Source organism: Erpetoichthys calabaricus, chromosome 11, assembly GCF_900747795.2.
Source record: "Erpetoichthys calabaricus chromosome 11, fErpCal1.3, whole genome shotgun sequence".
Lineage (NCBI taxonomy): Eukaryota > Metazoa > Chordata > Cladistia > Polypteriformes > Polypteridae > Erpetoichthys > Erpetoichthys calabaricus.
In genome coordinates this window covers 33,162,101-33,180,937 of record NC_041404.2, presented here as the reverse complement: position 1 = coordinate 33,180,937, position 18,837 = coordinate 33,162,101, and the positions used below count along the sequence as shown (strand labels likewise).

General features: G+C 37.1%; 2 protein-coding genes across 2 annotated transcripts in view; one reads left to right on the top strand and one right to left on the bottom strand.

Annotated features, from left to right (window-relative positions):
- The window catches only part of arl10 (ADP-ribosylation factor-like 10), a 339,868-nt gene that overhangs the window by 90,559 nt on the left and 230,472 nt on the right, over positions 1–18,837 (top strand). The window lies entirely within an intron of this gene.
- Positions 1–18,837, bottom strand: part of LOC114661263 (relaxin receptor 2-like) — a 43,658-nt gene that overhangs the window by 18,048 nt on the left and 6,773 nt on the right. Inside the window, exons 4-9 of the mRNA XM_051933820.1 lie at positions 15,637–15,708; positions 11,133–11,207; positions 10,345–10,416; positions 6,231–6,302; positions 4,389–4,460; positions 3,384–3,455 (exon numbers count right to left, since the gene is read on the bottom strand). Coding sequence (XP_051789780.1) covers positions 3,384–3,455; positions 4,389–4,460; positions 6,231–6,302; positions 10,345–10,416; positions 11,133–11,207; positions 15,637–15,708 — 435 coding nt within the window. The remainder of the gene's footprint in view (positions 1–3,383; positions 3,456–4,388; positions 4,461–6,230; positions 6,303–10,344; positions 10,417–11,132; positions 11,208–15,636; positions 15,709–18,837) is intronic.

The window sequence follows — 18,837 nt, the reverse complement described above, 5'->3', positions numbered from 1 at the left end:
AGTGTGTGCTTGGGGTGTGTGTGTGTGTGTATGTGTGCGCGCCTTGCTATGGGCTGGCACCCTGCCTGGGGTTTGTTCCTGTATTGGCTGGGATTGGCTCCAGCAGACCCCCGTGACCCTGTAGTTAGGATATAGCGGGTTGGATGATGGATGGATGTCTGATGAATAATAAAAATAACTGGATTTTTTTAGAGTTCCAATTCAAATCAAATATTGCAAATTGTTCTTAATACATAGTTGCAATATGAAGTACATTTCACCAACAGCCAGGTCCATAGAATATTTGGACAGTGACACAATTTTCATAATTGTACACCACCACAATGGATTTGAAATAAAGCAATAATTATGTGATTGAAGGGTAGACTTTCAGCTTTAATTTAAAGGGTTTACCAAAAATATTGTATGAGCTGTTTAGGAATGACAGAAACGTCAATGTCAATTTATTTATAGAGTACATTTAAAACAACATCAGTAATGCTGTTGCTAAAGTGCTTTACATTAAAACATACAACAAAAATAAATAGAATGAAATACAATAAAGCACAATACAACCAGCAGTAAATTGAAGCAAACAAATGATTAAGACGAGGGGAACATCAGTATCACTGAAGGTCATGGAAAGCTAGAGAATAGAAATGCGTCTTCAGTTTAGTTTTAAACAGTTCAATTGAAGGGGATTTCTTAATGTAATTAGATAAAGAATTCCTCAGATGAGGTGCAGCAGCTGCAAAAGCCCTGTTCCCCTTAGTTTTACACTTAGTACAATAGACAACAAAAGACAACAGACTGGTAGATCTAAGCTCTCTGGATGGCTTGTGTATAACATACAATTGGGATAGGCAGGGGCATACCCATGGGGCATACCAAATTCTAAAGCTAACTGGCAGCTAGTGTAAAGAGGCTAAAATTGGACATACAGAGGCAAACATTCTTGCCCCAGCTGAGAAACAAGCAGTGGCGTTCTGAACCAAGTGCAACCTGCGTACCAGGGATTTACTGATCCTAGAATATAATGAGTTACAGTCATCAAGCCGAGAAAAGATAAAAGCATGAGAAACTTTCTCAAGATCCCTAGGAGATAAACAAGGCTTGACCATGGCTAAAAAACAAAGCTGGAAAAAGCAACTCCTGACCACAGAATGAATCTGTTTCTCAAAAGAGACTTTACTGTACTGCACTTTAAAGCATCAGCGGTGAGCACGTGTGTGACTCCACAGCCATTTCAAGAGCTTGGACTGACTTCTGATGACCTGTTTACTGACAGGAGCTGTTATATGACATATAAAAGAGGAACATTCTTTATACAACATATACAAATTGAATAGCTAGATACAAAACAGCACATTCATCTCGTAATTAATGTCATACAGAATGTTTCTCTGTTTCTTTTAAGGATAGGTGACATGTAAGAGAGAGTTGCTTAGGGTAAGAGCTATTTAAGTATCAAGTTCATATTGTATTCTATTCATGGGTATTCTGGTTTTGTACTCCAGTTGTGCTGGGTTAGCAGACTAGACTAAACTGACTTAGTGTAAGGATATTTTAGGAGTCGTCAATTAAAGGGTGACCAGTACAGGTTAGATTCTGACTTGCATTTGGTACTTTCAGGATGCACTCTAACTCTTCTCAACCCTGGGATTAGGAATGGAAAGACTCCATAGTTTAATAAAATAACTAGCTTACAGCAAAGTATCCAGTTACATGGTTTAACGCAAATTAAATATTTACGATAATAGGTCAATAATTATCTGCACTTTGGTTAATTTTGTTTGGATTGGCTCTACAATTTCCCTGCGCACATGTGGAATCATGGTCAGACTGTGGTCACAGTGGTAAGATTTCAACCTTTATCAGTCAGTTTCTCTTGTTGTTTTCTAGGAGTAAACATGGCCGCTCTGCTCTCCATTTGCACCAAGGAAGAGCAGCAAGCAGTGATCTACTTTTTATGGACTGAAGGCGTATCAGGGACTGAAATCCACAGAAGGTTTTTTACACAATATGAAGACAGGGTTTTCCATGGCAGAGTGTTTACAAATGGATGGAGTAGTTCAAAAATGGTCAAGCAAGCTTTAAACACAAAGACAGTAGCATTGGGCAAGTCTGTACCATGACTCTGATAAACCAAGGAAGATTTCAGTCCCTTTCAAAAAGATCAAAAATAATTAGATAAGGTGGAAGTCTTTGCAAAACTGTAACAGTTTTATTCTTTATCTAAAAGCATGGATTGTTATGTTTCCTCCGGGATGTGCTTCCCAGCTTATGTTTATCATTATTTCTTTTGTCCTTTTTGGTATTTCTGATTTATTATCTTTCTGTGTAAACTTTGTTAATATTCTGTTTATTTATTACTTATTTTCTATATCTATAGTATTGTTCTCCTATGTCTCTTGTACTGGGTGGGTGGAAACCCCAAGAGGTGGGCCACCCTGATGTCACACCCCGAAGGTGAGCTGAAGACAGAATTCTTGACCAATGAATGGAGGACAGAAGTGGGTCTTCATCTGAAAATGTCACTCCCGTGAGGCTTTAGTTTCATGTTTAAGATGTGCACTGAGTATTCGAAAAGGTATTTAAGAGTATTTAAGATTATGTTAGCAAAAAAGCATGCATTTTGCACATTTTGAGTCATATGACTAAACAATTGATATGTGGGTTATGTGATACGAGTAAACTGAGATTTTGTATTTCTTTATTCCAAGGACACTTTTTACATCTTTTGCTGTTGTTCAACATTGGCCACTAATGGCTTCTATTAGATCATAAACTTTTTTCAGTACATTCTGCATGCAAACATGAGATTGCAAACTACATAGGATAAATAACATAAAAAAACAATTTTGAGTCGAGTATACCTTTAAACGCCAAGATCTCCAGTTCAATCCCACCTCTGACATAGTAAGTGGCACTTAACAAGTTGCTTAATTTGCCTCTGCTCCAACTGCAAAAATGTATGTATACAATTGTGCTATAACCTGAACTATTAATTATCTTTGGATACAGATGCTAATTAAACATTCTGTAAATAAATGCATGCATACAGCCACACTTGCTCATACCAGGCCAAAGTTAAGCAACTGATCAATGGAACACACAATCTTAACAATGTGAAGAATGCAAGAATTATAAAAAAAGACCATCATGTGCCACACGGAAAACATGTGACCATCACATAGACAGTGTCCAGGCTATCCACTGCATTACCATGCCACCCTTTGTGGTAAATTCTTATTCTTGTTGAATATGCAACACAGTAAATATTCCCTCTTTTCATGAGACTTTCACTTGTAGACTACATTTATAAAAGTCCTTTTTTGTGCCAGCCATAGGCATTTAACAGTTTGCAGCAGTACATAAGAATGAAAACCAGTGAAAATACTTACAGAGACTGCAGGCTTTTCAGGTTGTCAAACTGATTTGGGTGAATATAACAAAGTGGATTCCTTGACAGATTTCTGTAATATATAATAAAAATATAATCAAATACCACCAAGGTAACTAAACTAAAGATGAACTAAAATCGATCCTAATATGAAAAAATAAACCTAAGGGGAACACTACAAAGAAAAAAAGATGAAAGGACACACAGAACTCAAAATACTGAAATTCAGTACTTGGAAGGGCCAAAAACAGAACTTTACACTAGAACTGCAAAATATTACAATTAATTCAAGTTAAGAATCCTGAAGTATTACCAAAGAATGAAACAGAACTAAGTGTTATAGTTGGCATTTTCTGCACCTTGAGAAATATTATTTTCTGCATGTTATTGTTCTCATTGTTGACATCATCTGTATGACTATATTAGGATCGGCACATGCGGTTGTGGACTGTCAGAGTATTTGATAAAAATGCAGTCAGTGTGTTTACTTGTTATTCAAAATTCTCTTTGGTTTCCAAACATTCTTTGTGGCACTAGGGATCTCTGCTTAGTGTTTTAAACTTGATGATCATGTTTGAGTTTTGATTATGACTTTGGCTTCTCTTTCTTCTGATCCCATTCTTACATTCTAAAAATATCTCTCTTTATGAGACAGAACAGGTTTAATAGCTAATGATCTTCCTGATGCCTACCTCCTTTAGTTGTCCCTTTATGACACACAAGAGGGGACCTTATTCTAACTCCAGAGCACATGTGGATGAAAAACGCTTCTGCAATTATCATTTGTATTTTTCCTAGACTGGTACCTCTGATTGTTACATTGATTAAAGCTGCTTTTTTTTATAACATATTAATGTTAGCAAATCAAGGCAGTTGGGATATTTCATGTTCCTGGCATTTAAAATTACTACATATCACACATGCCAACATATCATTATTTAATTTACAAGACAAGACAACAATGAAGCTACAATTAAAAAAATGAAAAGATATTTTCAAATCTTACAGGGTCTGCAGGGATTGGAGGTCCTTAAAAATGTTATCTGGCATATCCACAAGCTTGTTGGCTGACAGATCTCTAGAAAACATTAGGACAGTTGATTGAAGGCTTTAGCTACTTTATTTAATTATTTCTTGGAAAATGGATATGATTACTAAGTATAATGGAAGCAGAAATTTAAGTTTATTACTTTATCAAAACTAAACATTGAGCTCTATGACCCTATGACCTGTAGGATTACATGGCTTTGACAGCATCATGTTATTAACATTGAGGAGTGACTTGAAGGTGCTCCCTCATCAAAATAAAATTAATAAATAAATGGAGTGTTGTAAATAATTACATCCAGGGTTACGTAGAGATGAAGCTTACTCCAGCAGCACTGGGGGCAAGGCACGAAACAGAGGAGGTGACATTCACATGCTCACCTACATGGGCCCAACTTAGAATAGCACTTCATCTTAATCTCAACATCATTATAATGAGAGGGGAAAACCGGAAGTCTGGGAGAAATACCCATATTGACATGGAGGGAGTGTGCCCGCCTTACACAGACAGGCGTTGCGAGGCAGCAATTCTAACCACTGTGCCACTCTGTAGGTGATCATTTTTTTTTATTTTGGAATTTATACTTAGAAGTGATTTTTCTTTAAATGCATTAATAATAATTATTAAATATATATTTAATTTCTGATTAATGTGCACTTTAAATATTAACTATATTAATGCACACCTTAAGGCCAATATTAAATGAAACCAATAGTTCACTAAATTTGTGTTCAATGCCAAGTAGACCTCAGTTAAAAAGGTCATTGTAGACCCCAGCCTACATGGAACTATTTTATTTTTTGTAAAGCAATAAAATGCAATTTTTAGTCTTTACTAATCAATATAACATCTTTACATTATAACAGGAAACCACAACACTACTGAAATCCAGTTTCAAGCAGATTAATACAATGTGAATTTCCTGCCTAAGTGGTCTTATCTGCAAAATAGACTAAAATATGAAAACTTTTGGTTTTGTACCTTGTGTGCCAAAATTGACCTTGGCGTCTCAGTAATCTGACAACTCTTACCGTCACTTGTACATTTAGATCCTTGTGTTATTTTTTAACTGAACTCCATGCCATTTACAGCCTGATACAAGTCTCCTGCAGCTAGGACAGGCTTTGAGTCCTTCCCAATGTCTCAGTTTTCTTTGGTTGTTATTACTGTTTTTGTGTATCTAAATTGTTATGCTCTATTTTTTATTGTAGCATTACTTATTTTGTGAAATACTTGGTAATCTATGAAAAAGGTGTAATATAAAATTATATATTTTAAATACACTGACTCTTAATTGGCTTTAAATGGTTGTGCATGGCTGCGGTGGGTTGGCACCCTGCCCAGGATTGGTTCCTGCCTTGTGCCCTGTGTTGGCTGGGATTGGCTCCAGCAGACCCCCGTGACCCTGTGTTCGGATTCAGCGGGTTGGAAAATGGATGGATGGATGGTTGTGCATGGAGTTGTCTTGTGATGGACTGCCACCCAATTCATGATTTGTTTCTATGATGACCCCAGTACTGGCAGGATAGGCAGTGCCCACCTGCAAACCTAGAAGTAGATCAGCAAGTTAGAAAATTGATGGACAGATTGATGCATCTGTAACAGTGTACAGCATACTGGGCTACAAATAAATAACACGATAGATAGATAGATAGATAGATAGATAGATAGATAGATAGATAGATAGATAGATAGATAGATAGATAGATAGATAGATAGATAGATAGATAGATAGATAGATAGATAGATAGATAGATAGATAGATAGATAGATAGATAGATAGATAGTAAATTTTCTTACAACTCAATCAAATTCTGCAGCTGACTAAAGGTGTTTTCTGAGGTCACTTCAAGTTCATTGTGCCCAAGAGACCTTTAAAAGAGTAAAATCAATCGTAACTGAAGACGTTTCTGTAGATTTTCAAACATATAAATATGATATTCCATAGTTACAGCAAAGCTGCTGAAGACAGTTATTCCAGATTAATTTCCTTCCCTTGTATGACATTTGGGACACTTCATGAGGAGTGATCCTTGCATTATTCAGTACTGGTTATGACAGTTATTTATGAAAGTCAAAAGCAGACTGGGATTAAAAGAAGTAATTTTTATATTCTGAAATACTAAGGACTGACTTTATTAGCTCCACCTATGTAAAATTAAGTCAATCACGTATTCACTTTAAGAACAGCCTGAATAAATTATTTTAGCCAGGAATTCATCCGTCTTGAATGTACAGCATAAGAATGCTAGTTCATACTGTCTGGAAAGTGTCTCATAATTGTAAAGCAGCTGGTGGGATCACTGCTTTAAATGAGTTGTTCTGTCTCATCCCACAAATAACCAATTGGATTAAAACCTGTTGTCTGGAAAAGCCAATGCATTCAAACAAATTCACTGGCATGTTTCTGGAATCCCTTTTTAGTACTATCATGCTAAAAAGGCCTATACAAAGAATAAACTACAGTTCTCTATACGCTCAACATTCCATAACTAACACCCTAGTACTACATAACTTAACTAAAACTCTTTTAATGATAAACTGATCTCAATTAAAGTTATTTTATGTAACCTGGGCAAAATCACTAGACCATATGTTTTGGGAATACACTAAATTAAAATTATTTTGTACTAAAATAATTCCATACTTCTCAGATAGGTTTGGTGTGATAATTGGTGGACTCCTAGATAGTGTTGAATTGCATAGGGATAAATTGCTTGTAATAGTTTACACCAGACTATTGGCACGCAGACTTGTATAGCTCAGGGGCCCAACGGAGTAGAGTCACTTCGGGCATTTATGAGATTTGAACCAGCAACCTTCCAATTACCAGTGCAGATCCCTACCTCAGAGCCACCACTCTGCCCAAAAGAGCAGGATGTAAAGAAAACAAAGGAGGACAGTTGAATGTGAACAGTCCGGAAGAAACCAGATGGCGTGTGGAGGACAGAAGACAGGACAACTGAACCCTGCAAGGGTGCCTAATTGAACAGTGCAGGAGCGGGGACATGGAATGAGCCTCCCAGGGATCCAAGTAGCTCTGTCCTGATGTACAGTATGACGGATGTCTGGCTGAATGCGTCCTGCAGGTGGGACAGGATTTAGGAGAGGAAGTCATAGCTGTTGATGTCTGTGCCAGTTAGAAGACCTGCTGGGGTGAACTGGGGAGATGTAGAGTGAAAGAAGAGCTTGTTCTAATGTGATACTATCAAATGTGGCCTCTATGTGAATCTATTGCTGAAATGGAATAAAAAAACACTCCATGTGAGAATTTAAATGTTTAGACTTACTTCTTATTTTTCTTACTTTTTTTCTTATGTTTTTATGATGCCTGGTCTGGTTACTGTGTATATTCTGCAAAAACCTCTTTGTTTGTTTTTTTGCAGATGCTCCAGTCTTTGACGTACTATGCGAGGTTAACTGTAGACTGTTACTTGGAGCAGTGTGGGCCAGTTAGAGTTGTGTGTTTGAGCTTCACCTATGATAGACGGATGGCCCTTTTTCTAGGGTGGCTCCTAAAGTTGCTGGGATAGACTTTGGCTGCCCATTGTTCTGATATAAGAAAAAAGAAGATTAAAAGCAGTCTGGTTAGAATTGATAGATGAAGACACAAGACTAATGATGGTGATGGCTGTAGGACAAAGAGGGTATTATCCATACGGCTAGATTTTTAGTGGCACACAAGGCCTGTTAAGACAGCAGATTTAACAGGGAAGCAGAAATTTATCTAAACAACCCTCTACCGGCACTCCTGAGTGAATTGTGAACTATAGCTCAAACCAACACCATGGTCAGCCCAGTACTTAAACAAAAGTGTAAACCACAGTTGAGCTGACACCTCTGCAGGGACTCCTTCAGACCAAAGATGGGCCAGGTGGACATTCATTTTAGGTTTGTGACTGAAAAGTGAACTTTGCCTGTATGTGTTGAATAAAATTACACACCAATAAGCAGGCACTGGATCTGTAACCGTGAGGGACTTTAATCCAATCCACAGAGGTTATACCCATTTTAAAAAATTAGCTGCATTTGTCTCTTCTTTCTCTTTGGAGAGCTAAAAGCTAAGTATACACTCTCTTCAGGGGACCTGAAAGCTGATAAGCTGCTCTCTTTGGAAGATCTGAACACTGATGATCTGCTATCTTGTAGCTGGACTCCCTGAACTACCTCTAAGATCCACTCTCACAAGCCAAGCTCTATGCCAGCGACTGAGCCTTGTCTGAGAAGACTGATATACAGCATTACTTCAAGAAAGGAACTTCAACACCTACACTCTTGTCCCAGAAAGAGTAACGCTTTACGCAATGAAGCTGCAGAGTGCACAACAAAGAGCCTAACAACAAGCTAAGGAAGGCAGTATCCCACCACACCGACAAAGGACCATGTAATAAAACCAGGAGTGCACACCAACACAAGCACAGTCTTCCAATTGAACCCAGAGCAATAAGACACAAGAACTCCACAAACAGTTAGGTCCATAAATATTTGGACAGAGACAACTTTTTTCTAATTTTGGTTCTGTAGATTACCACAATGAATTTTAAATGAAACAACTCAGATGCAGTTGAAGTGCAGACTTTCAGCTTTAATTCAGTGGGGTGAACAAAATGATTGCATAAAAATGTGAGGCAACTAAAGCATTTTTAACACAATCCCTTGTGGTAAGTCTGTGAGATTCGAGGCATTCTGACAAAGACTACATATTAATAATACAGAAGGGGAAAGTAGAGTAAAATATTGTTCTACCAAGACAAAACACCCCCTCTATTTGGTAACCATGGCAGAAATATTAAGACAACAGAGATACAGTACACAACAACAGCAATATTTAAGTTACTTTAAAATGCAGCTTTCGTTCCAAACATACATTATAGTATAATCATCTATACATAAAAACACAGCCAAAGACAAAACCATTGAAACAGTGCAATCGTCGTGCAGTCCTTCAGAAAACGTCGTTGACAACTTCAGCTCCATTTTGGTAGAGTGCAGAGGTAGAGTTAAAACCTTACATTCCCACGCTTTTAGCATATTCAGTGAGCTATTTGTGCCCAATACCATGTATAGATTAGGCTCTCTAAGACTCCAATTTAGTACATTGTTACCCTATCTGTGAACAGTGCATCTGCTCTAATCACTTAAGGTCTCTGTCTGAAAGAACTACCCTTGCTTCAGCTAAAAAAAATATTATATGCACGCCATACATTTTTCAATTCTGGTTACAGCTTGGTACCGTAAAACTGTTCACCTGTGTCAAAAATTAGAACTCTAAATAGCCAGCCTCTTCTGTGTTATATGTTTGTGTGTCTTGCATTATGTATTTTATGTCAACACATATGCCGTTTTCATCCGTCTATAATCCTTATGTTTATCAATAAATTGTATTATTCTCTTTCTTAAAGCAATTGTCCTTCAGTTACTTTGATATGCTGTAAGTCTACTGGTTATAAACCCTCTCCTAGCAAAGAAAGGTAAGAAAACTAAAGTTGGAGACTTACCATTTGATTAACATCAACAACATACTGAAAACATATTGATTTACATCAATCAATCAATTCTTTTTCTCACATCTTTTCACCATTTCTTACATTTATTTGGTGTCCCTGGATGGATGAAACAGAAATGCCTCACATTTCCTACATTATTTTGGTGTCCAGAGTTGGGCCCAAGTTCAAATTTTCCTACAGGGTCATTACTGAAAGACAATCGATTGTGCGACTAAGAACAAAAGTAAACCAAAATCAAAATAAATTAACCAGGATAATAACACCCATAACCATGCATGGCAACAGACAGGCTTAGAAAATAACTAGATGGAAAATGCAAATTATGATGCATAATAATGAAAAATGAATAAGCAAAACTAGGGACGGTCTTTATTTATTAATACTTACAAATCAAAACAGATACTTACAGCACTGTGAGAGAACTACACATAGGAAACACTGACGAATTTAATGTTGTAATATGGTTGCTTGCAAAATCCCTGAAGAAAACAGCAAATAAAGCTTAATTTAAACAAGTGCTAAAAGGTGTTATCACAGCAGCCAAATAAATATAGCTTCTGGATATGCTACTGTCTGTACTTCCATCCATGCATGCATTTTCTAATCCATTGCCTAGTTTAGGCGGTAGGAGAGTAACCCAGGAGTACTGGGCATAGAGTGCCAGCTCAGCACATGCCCTACTCACACACATTCATGCTGAGTACCTGCAGGATATGCAGACTCCACGCAGGAAGTGCCCACTGAATTCTGGGCAGCTGGGTTAACCTCTATGAACACCTCATCCAAAATTAGTATCTCTACCATTACTGTTCACATAACAATGTATAATAATAAAACAAAATATTGAATGTGTCACTCAATAAAGAATTAAGCTTACCCCTATTGAAAAAAATCAGTCATACTACTATTAAATAACAAGACATTCAATATGAATTAAATGAATTAATTAGAGTTAGGGTTAACATTGGGTTTTTACATTCACCACAGCAACATATAGATAGATAGATAGATAGATAGATAGATAGATAGATAGATAGATAGATAGATAGATAGATAGATAGATAGATAGATAGATAGATAGATAGATAGATAGATAGATAGATAGATAGATAATATGTATAGTGCATTCCTAAGGCTTAAAAACCTCTTATTTTGGAAACATTTGTGTGTAATAATTTCCATGGTTTGTACTCACAGCCAGTTAAGTGCAGGTATATCTTCACACACGCCACTGCTAGGAAGTGTCTGAAGTGAATTATTCACCAGTGACCTGATAGAAAAACAATAAAAACATCTAGCCATCTATCCATGTGTTACTCACTCTTTATAAATAGGAAATGAATGAAACAAACAAAAAGCATAATTAAATATTGATTATCCGTTTTAAAAAAAAACCCAAAAACAGACACAAAGAACATGAAATAAATGTAAATGAATACATAAAGAATTGAAGAAAAACAAAAGAATCATAACATCTGTTCTCTGGCATTGTCTGCTACAGCTTTTCCCATGTTGGTAAATTTTAAATTTGTTTCTCTTTCTGTTTATACATATATATATATATATATATATATATATATATATATATATATATATATCCATCCATCCATTTTCCAACCCGCTGAATCCGAACACAGGGTCACGGGGGTCTGCTGGAGCCAATCCCAGCCAACACAGGGCACAAGGCAGGGAACCAATCCTGGGCAGGGTGCCAACCCACCACAGGAAACACACAAACACACCCACACACCAAGCACACACTAGGGCCAATTTAGAATCGCCAATCCACCTAACCGGCATGTCTTTGGACTGTGGGAGGAAACCGGAGCGCCCGGAGGAAACCCACGCAGACACGGGGAGAACATGCAAACTCCACGCAGGGCGGACCCGGGAAGCGAACCCGGGTCCCCAGATCTCCCAACTGCGAGGCAGCAGCGCTACCCACTGCGCCACCGTGCCGCCCATATATATATATATATATATTATAATAAAAAAATCTTGGGTCGAGACATGATTTTGTCTGAGACACTTTAACGTCCCGCGAGACAAGGAGGACAGCTGCTGTACAGGTTTTTAAATGTTCGAAGCGCACCGAGACATGCAGATCACGCAGCACGGCACAAGCAGCAGCAGAAGCAGCAAGCCAGCTGATCGAGGATAGAGGAGGTAAAAAATGTATTTGTTTCCCATTGTATCACCGTTTAAGAGGGGGTTTCAGAGGAGCGACCACATCTCCTTAGTGTGCATTCAGCCCTCCTTTTCACAATGCGAGCGTCAGAGACACAAAGTGGCTGGCGTGTAGCACGCCCAAGGGGGGGGGTTTGGAAAGGGGTGGGTGAGCGAAGCGAGCAGGGGGCAAAGCCCCCTAGTATATATATATATTTATTTATATATATATATATATATATACATATATATATATATATATATATATATATATATATATATATATATATATATATATATATATATATATATACAGTATATATATATATTTTTTAATTTGCTGTAGGTACTGTAATTTTATTATATTTGGGCACAGCCATATAATTTATAGTGGTAGTGTCCATAGCTGATCGCATGACTGGAGGCTATTTCTCCAAGTTACATCATGATGCAGATTTTATTTAAAATGGTGGTGTGCAGTATTTGATATTCAAGCATTGAATACTTATTTCCAAAAAACAAGCTATGAAGATTATTACAATTAGTGGGAGATAATACAAACGAATGTAAGGACTTTGCAAGTTTCATTTTGACTTTGATTCCGGTTTTGCAATTTGGCTTTGGCAGTGTGCACTGATTCTTTATTAATGTCATCATGCCAGTGATTATTATTATGCATCTGTCAGCCGCTTTTGTGCCTTCCATCTCCCAGTCTAATTCTCTTCACACAAATCTTCATCTGCCAGGCATTCTAACAAACAGGCACATACATGTTTCTGAAATCTGTGCTGCGCAACACTTAGTTTTAATGTATAAGGAATATGGAAAAGGGTACAAATTAATTGTGGGATTTATGTGAAGAAAGAGCATATGGCGCAGCAGTTAGTTTACTGCCACAGAGCTCACGAGTTCTGGCTGTAAATCCTGTCCTTGGCAAGATGACCTGCTCCTCTGAGTACACCATTGAGAATTTTAATAATGTACAACATATGTACATAAATATGTATAACACAGTACCCAGTTAAAAAACATATTTCTCAACTATTATTATGTAGCCCAGTACTGTTATGATTGGTGTTTTTCATTAATTTTATATGGGCTTTCCTGAGGTGTTTTTACAATTCATACATCTATTCTGTTTGGTTTTTTTTAACACAAAGGATTACATTTTTTTATAAACTGCCCTGAATACGTTTAAATATTTTTGTATTTTGTCATGATTCCATTTTTGTTTAATTATCTTATCATTCTGGTTAACATCACTATGGTGACTACCAATATAAATGTCAGAAAATGGTGATCCCCATAAAGTTTAGGAAACATTTCTTACTTCTTAGGAAGTGGTGTGGTAGAGAGGGGGTCGTTAGAGCCCTTCAAAACCTGACTTGATGTTGTTTTGGAGGAATTAGGTGGACAGGACTGGTAAGATTTGATCGACTGAATGGCCTGTTGTCATCAAAAGTTTTTTTCAACATTCTAATAATCCACATGATGACTTATCCAGCCATATATTCATGATGGGCAAAACACATGCATATATGTTAAAATATTGTTAAAAAATTCTTCACATAGGAATGAGCTTCTGAAATGAAGACAAGCTTCCTGACTAGTGAATGAGGGGAAGAAGCAAGTCTTCAGTTCTCAAGCTTATTCCCACGTCAACACGTTTCCCCTGCATGAACTGCGCTAATTACATTATTTACATAACAATGTTTTAGCACTGCAGTGGGCTGGCACCCTGCCCGGGATTGGTTCCTGCCTTGTGCCCTGTGTTGGCTGGGATTGGCTCCAGCAGACCCCCGTGACCCTGTGTTCGGATTCAGCAGGATGGAAAATGGATGGATGGATGTTTTAGCAAACAAGCTGTCATTTTGCAGAAGTAAGAAAAGAAGTTACATGAGATTTCTTTCACAAACTTTTTTACATTGTTTTCTGTTGTCCAGTGTTGGTCACCATAGTCCCTTATTATATCAGAAACTTTGTTATCTCAATTCTCTATAAAAACATGAGTTTAAAATGTTTTTCTCAGTCATCATTACAAACCACATGAGGTAATAATAATAAAAAATAATAATAATAATAATAATAATGTTTTATTTATGTAGCGCCTTTCATACACTCAAGGACACTTTACAATTCAATAAACACATTAACAAGACAGTAGAAATTACATACAAGAAAATGAATAATACTCATTGAAAAGATGTGTTTTTAACAGAAGTTTGAAATGAATAATAGATTTTTCCTCGTGAAGGCTGAGAGGGAGAGAATTCCAAATTTTAGGGGCCATCACACTGAAAGCTCTGCCACCCATAGTTACTAACCTGTATTTAGGTACAGTGAGTAACTTAGTGTCCGATGATCTTAATGCCCGACTGTGAGGAAGCAGCAGCTCAGACAGATAATGAGGGGCTAAACCATTAAGGGCTTTAAAGGTGATGAGAATAATTTTATATTTGATTCTTGAAGAAACTGGTAACCAATGCAAATAACAGAGGACAGGAGTGATGTGAGCAGATTTTTTAGTGTGTGTAAGTAAACGAGCAGCAGAATTCTAAACATACTATAATCTATTGATATATTTAGTCAGGAGGCCATAAAACAATGCATTGCAATAGTCCAGACGGGTGGTGATGAAAGCGTGAATGAGTGTTTCAGTATCTTCCACACTGAGGAAAGAATGCAGATGAGCAATGTTGAGGAGCTGTCTGTACTATTGAGCTAATGTGTGGTTGGAAAGTAAGAAGCTGATCAAAGATGACACCCAAATTACGGGCTGATGCTGAGGGTTCAACCAGGATCCCATCAACATTAAATTTTAGCCCATGAAGGGTAGAGAGGACACTTTTGGTACCAATTAATAAGATTTCTGTTTTATTAGGATTGAGTTGTAAAAAATTATCTGCCATCCAATGATTGATTTCCCGAATGCAATCAGTCAGTGCCAAAGGTGAAGATGTTGCAGTTGCATCAAAACTTACTGTATATAAAGTTGTGTGTCATCATCATAGCAGTGGAAGCTTAGACCATACCAACGAATAATCTCACCTAATGAGAGCATATAGATGTTAAAGAGGATTGGACCGAGAACTGACCTTGAAGGATACCTTGTGTGAGTGAAGTAGTGGCAGATTTGTATTCCCTAATGAAGACGTAATACTGACGATCACTGAGGTATAATGTGAGCCAAAAAAGAGCAGCACCAGAGATACCAATAGGTAAGAAACATATAGTAAATCGTTTTTTGAAGGAGTATGTCTGTAAGACAATGTTGCTTACATTTCACAATATCCTGCATCCCACATAAATCCAGTACAACCCAGGTTCAGATAGTTAACTTTTACTGCAAAAACATTCACAACATACCGTGTAGTCAGCAGACGTTTACATTTAGGTATAGATCACCTTTGATTGTGCCAAATCAACATTGTGCTGTTTATTATTATTGTTGTGTACTACATGATGCAGCAGTCAGAGTTTTCAAGCATGAGGGCTGGTTCAGCAACGTCACAGCCCTAGAAAATGGTACTTACATAAAAATGAGGGAATCGAGTCCAGTGAATAGCTGGTCTGGAATCTGTGTTATTCGGTTATTATCAAGGATTCTAAACAAAAGAAGAAAAAAAAACCCTGGTTATTTCAGTCTGTACCCATATTTGGTATAATCACTGTACTAATATTAATATTACTGAATATCAATCAAAGTGGTGAGGGTCATTGAAAACAACTGAACAAGTTATTCACCATGTTTTTTGTTAAAAAAACAGACATTTAAAGTAAACAGGCAAACTATAGATACTGGCAAAACTGGATGTTCAACAGTCAAAATTAAGCACTTTTTTTAAAGTTTTGGTAAAACAGCAAACGCATTACACCAAAAGCATATTCCCTACAGTGTGCATGTGTGTGACCTCACACTGTGATGGCCTGGTGTTCTGTCCAAGTGTTGTTCCTGCCCTGTGTCTGATGCTTGCTGGGATAGGTTCCAACTGCCCTACAACCCTGCCCAGGATAAGCAGATTAAGACAATGGATGGATGAACATTTAAAGCAGGTGTGATATCATAACTACCTACAGTATATTTAAAAATTAGAGCAACAAGCAAACTGAACCTTGCAAGACAATCTTCAGTATTGAGCACTATGTCAGGGGCACACTGTTGAAATGTGCCCACTATAGCATACACTCATAGATAGATAGATAGATAGATAGATAGATAGATAGATAGATAGATAAGCAAGAAATCTGAATCTGTTAAGAGTCTTTTCAGTTTCTGTTGGCAAGAACAAGTTTTTCCAGACTAAATTATACCAGCTAAAAATATCCATTGATTCATTAGTGTATGTACTTTCATCCAATCATTCATCCCCCCATCCATCCCTCCATTCCTCCATCATTGTCAGATAATTTTAGACCAGTGATGGATGCAAATTTTCTGATTCTGTATATTCTTTGACAACCAGATTTTTTAGCAAGGATTTAAAAAGATAAGCTTTACCAAGTTATCAAATGCCTGTACACATTCTATTAATGTATCCTTTTGACAATATGCTGTACTACCTCACCTTATAATTTAAATTGTTTCAGTCATGTAAGAAACATGCTCATTCATAAAGTATTTATTTAGCTCATCTTTTTCCACAACATCACTTTGCACTTTTGCATACAGGCCGTAAAGCAGAATTGCAAGTGTCGCACACTCCTAAATCATTAAACCACCATATTTTTTTTTTGCTTTTTCATCTGTTGTGGACTTCCACTGCATCATTGGTGTGCTCTCTACAGTCAATTCAAGAGACTGTATCATGATTTATTTTAAATTATTATTATGAGGGACGTTCAAAAAGTTTCCGCACTTTTTTTAACTCTATTTATTAAGAATTTCAAAAGCAAATTACATCACTTTTCCACATAGTCACTTTCCTTTGCTATGTAATTTTCCCAGTGTTGTACCAACTTTTTAATCCCCAACTACTACTCCTCCCGCCTTCACCGTTTCCAACGAAAATATAAAAGTGAGAAAACTTTTTGAACATCCCTTGTATGAATATTAGGTGTATTAATCTAATAATGGCTGAGTAATAAGTGAGTTCTTCAGTTTAACAGTTACTCATCGGAATGGCTTTGGTTTAATCTCAGAATTAAAATAATCACAAACTTGCTCCATCCTATTCAGGGTCATGAGGGTCTTGGGGCAGCACTGGGTACAGAGTAGGAGTGAAGTCCTATGCTCCTTTTCAAACACTCAGGTCTACTGTTGAACGGTGTATAATGATGCCACATCAGAATGGTATCAAACCTTGGTCCATGTGTAGTGCCTGGTTGGTGGAATGAGCTGCCTACCTCCATTTGAAATTTTCCCCTCGACGTGTTTAAGAAGCATTTAAAGGCTCAATTGTTTGGTGAATTCCTGTCTAACTGATACAGGCTGTTAGGTTTTGCAGTCTTGGAAGTGTAACTAAGTTGTATTTAGTTCGGAGCTCTTCACTTGTGATGACCAGTTTTATAATCTTGTCCTGTAACACTTGTTTCCGCACAGTCCCCCGGACTTATGTTTGCTCGATTATATTTACTTATTTTGTAAGTCGCTTTGGACAAAAGCATCTGGTAAGCAAATACATGTAAAAATCAATGTAAAATCTTGGACAGGAAAGGACCAACTTACTCCCACATCCACACAGAGTCCAACTTTAAATTGCCAATAACCTAAAGATACAAGCATAAGGGAAGTGAGACATAAGGGAGAGAACATGGAAGAACACACAGACAGATAACGAGTTTTGGGCCTCAGACATAGAATGCTGGATTAGTATGGTGGCAGTGCTAATCACTATAAACCAAAAAATAGTTCATCTTCAATATCTGCTATGAAAATTCTGATTTACACTGTGCCATCAGTTGCTCATATATGTATTCACAGCCTGAGGCAAACACCCCAAATCCTGATTCTGCTTTTTCTGCTTAGAGGCATTATGAACACACTTTTTCATCTTAAATAGTAGAAAACCTCCCATTTACTCACCAAAATGACATATTTGTAAAGAATGGGTACCTGTATATGTTCATCCATCTATTTTTGAGCCCACCTAATCCAGTTCAAGATCAAGCAGAAACCAACCTCAGTATGGTATTTATTAGACTGGTCAAGCAATAGCAGAAAAAACAGCCATCATCATTTGGCTCTAATTTACTTCAGTTCAAACCAAACAGTTACACATTTCTGAATTAAGCCACTTAGAAATAGCAAATGTTCTACAGATAATATAGCTGGAAAAAGCCTGACCCAGGATTGAATGTTCTGGTCACTTAGCAAAGAAAACAATAATTTCGCAGCCTCTCAATTTATGCTAGAAAAAAAAAAGCCTTTTTAAAATTGTCAAGGATGAAATTTCACAGCCCTCATCTTGAGGTGTAGACCGTAATGAAGTGTTAATTGATTCATCACTGAGCTACAAAGAAGAAAGTGAAAAATCTGTCAGCTTGAGAAAAAAGAAAGTATGGCGTCAAAAGAGACATAAAAGCCTAATGGTACAGAAGTAGTACAAGTCTCAGCCATTGAATGTGATAGTGCACAGTGTTCGGAGCCCATAGTAGTCGAGAGCCATTAGCATCAGAAACATTTCTGAGCAACTTGAGTCAGGTTCATTTCCTGAGAATATCACCACCTATCTAAATGTGTGTCAAATTAGAAACTATATCTCTGCACTGTCGTATGAGAATAGGTACTGAGCAAT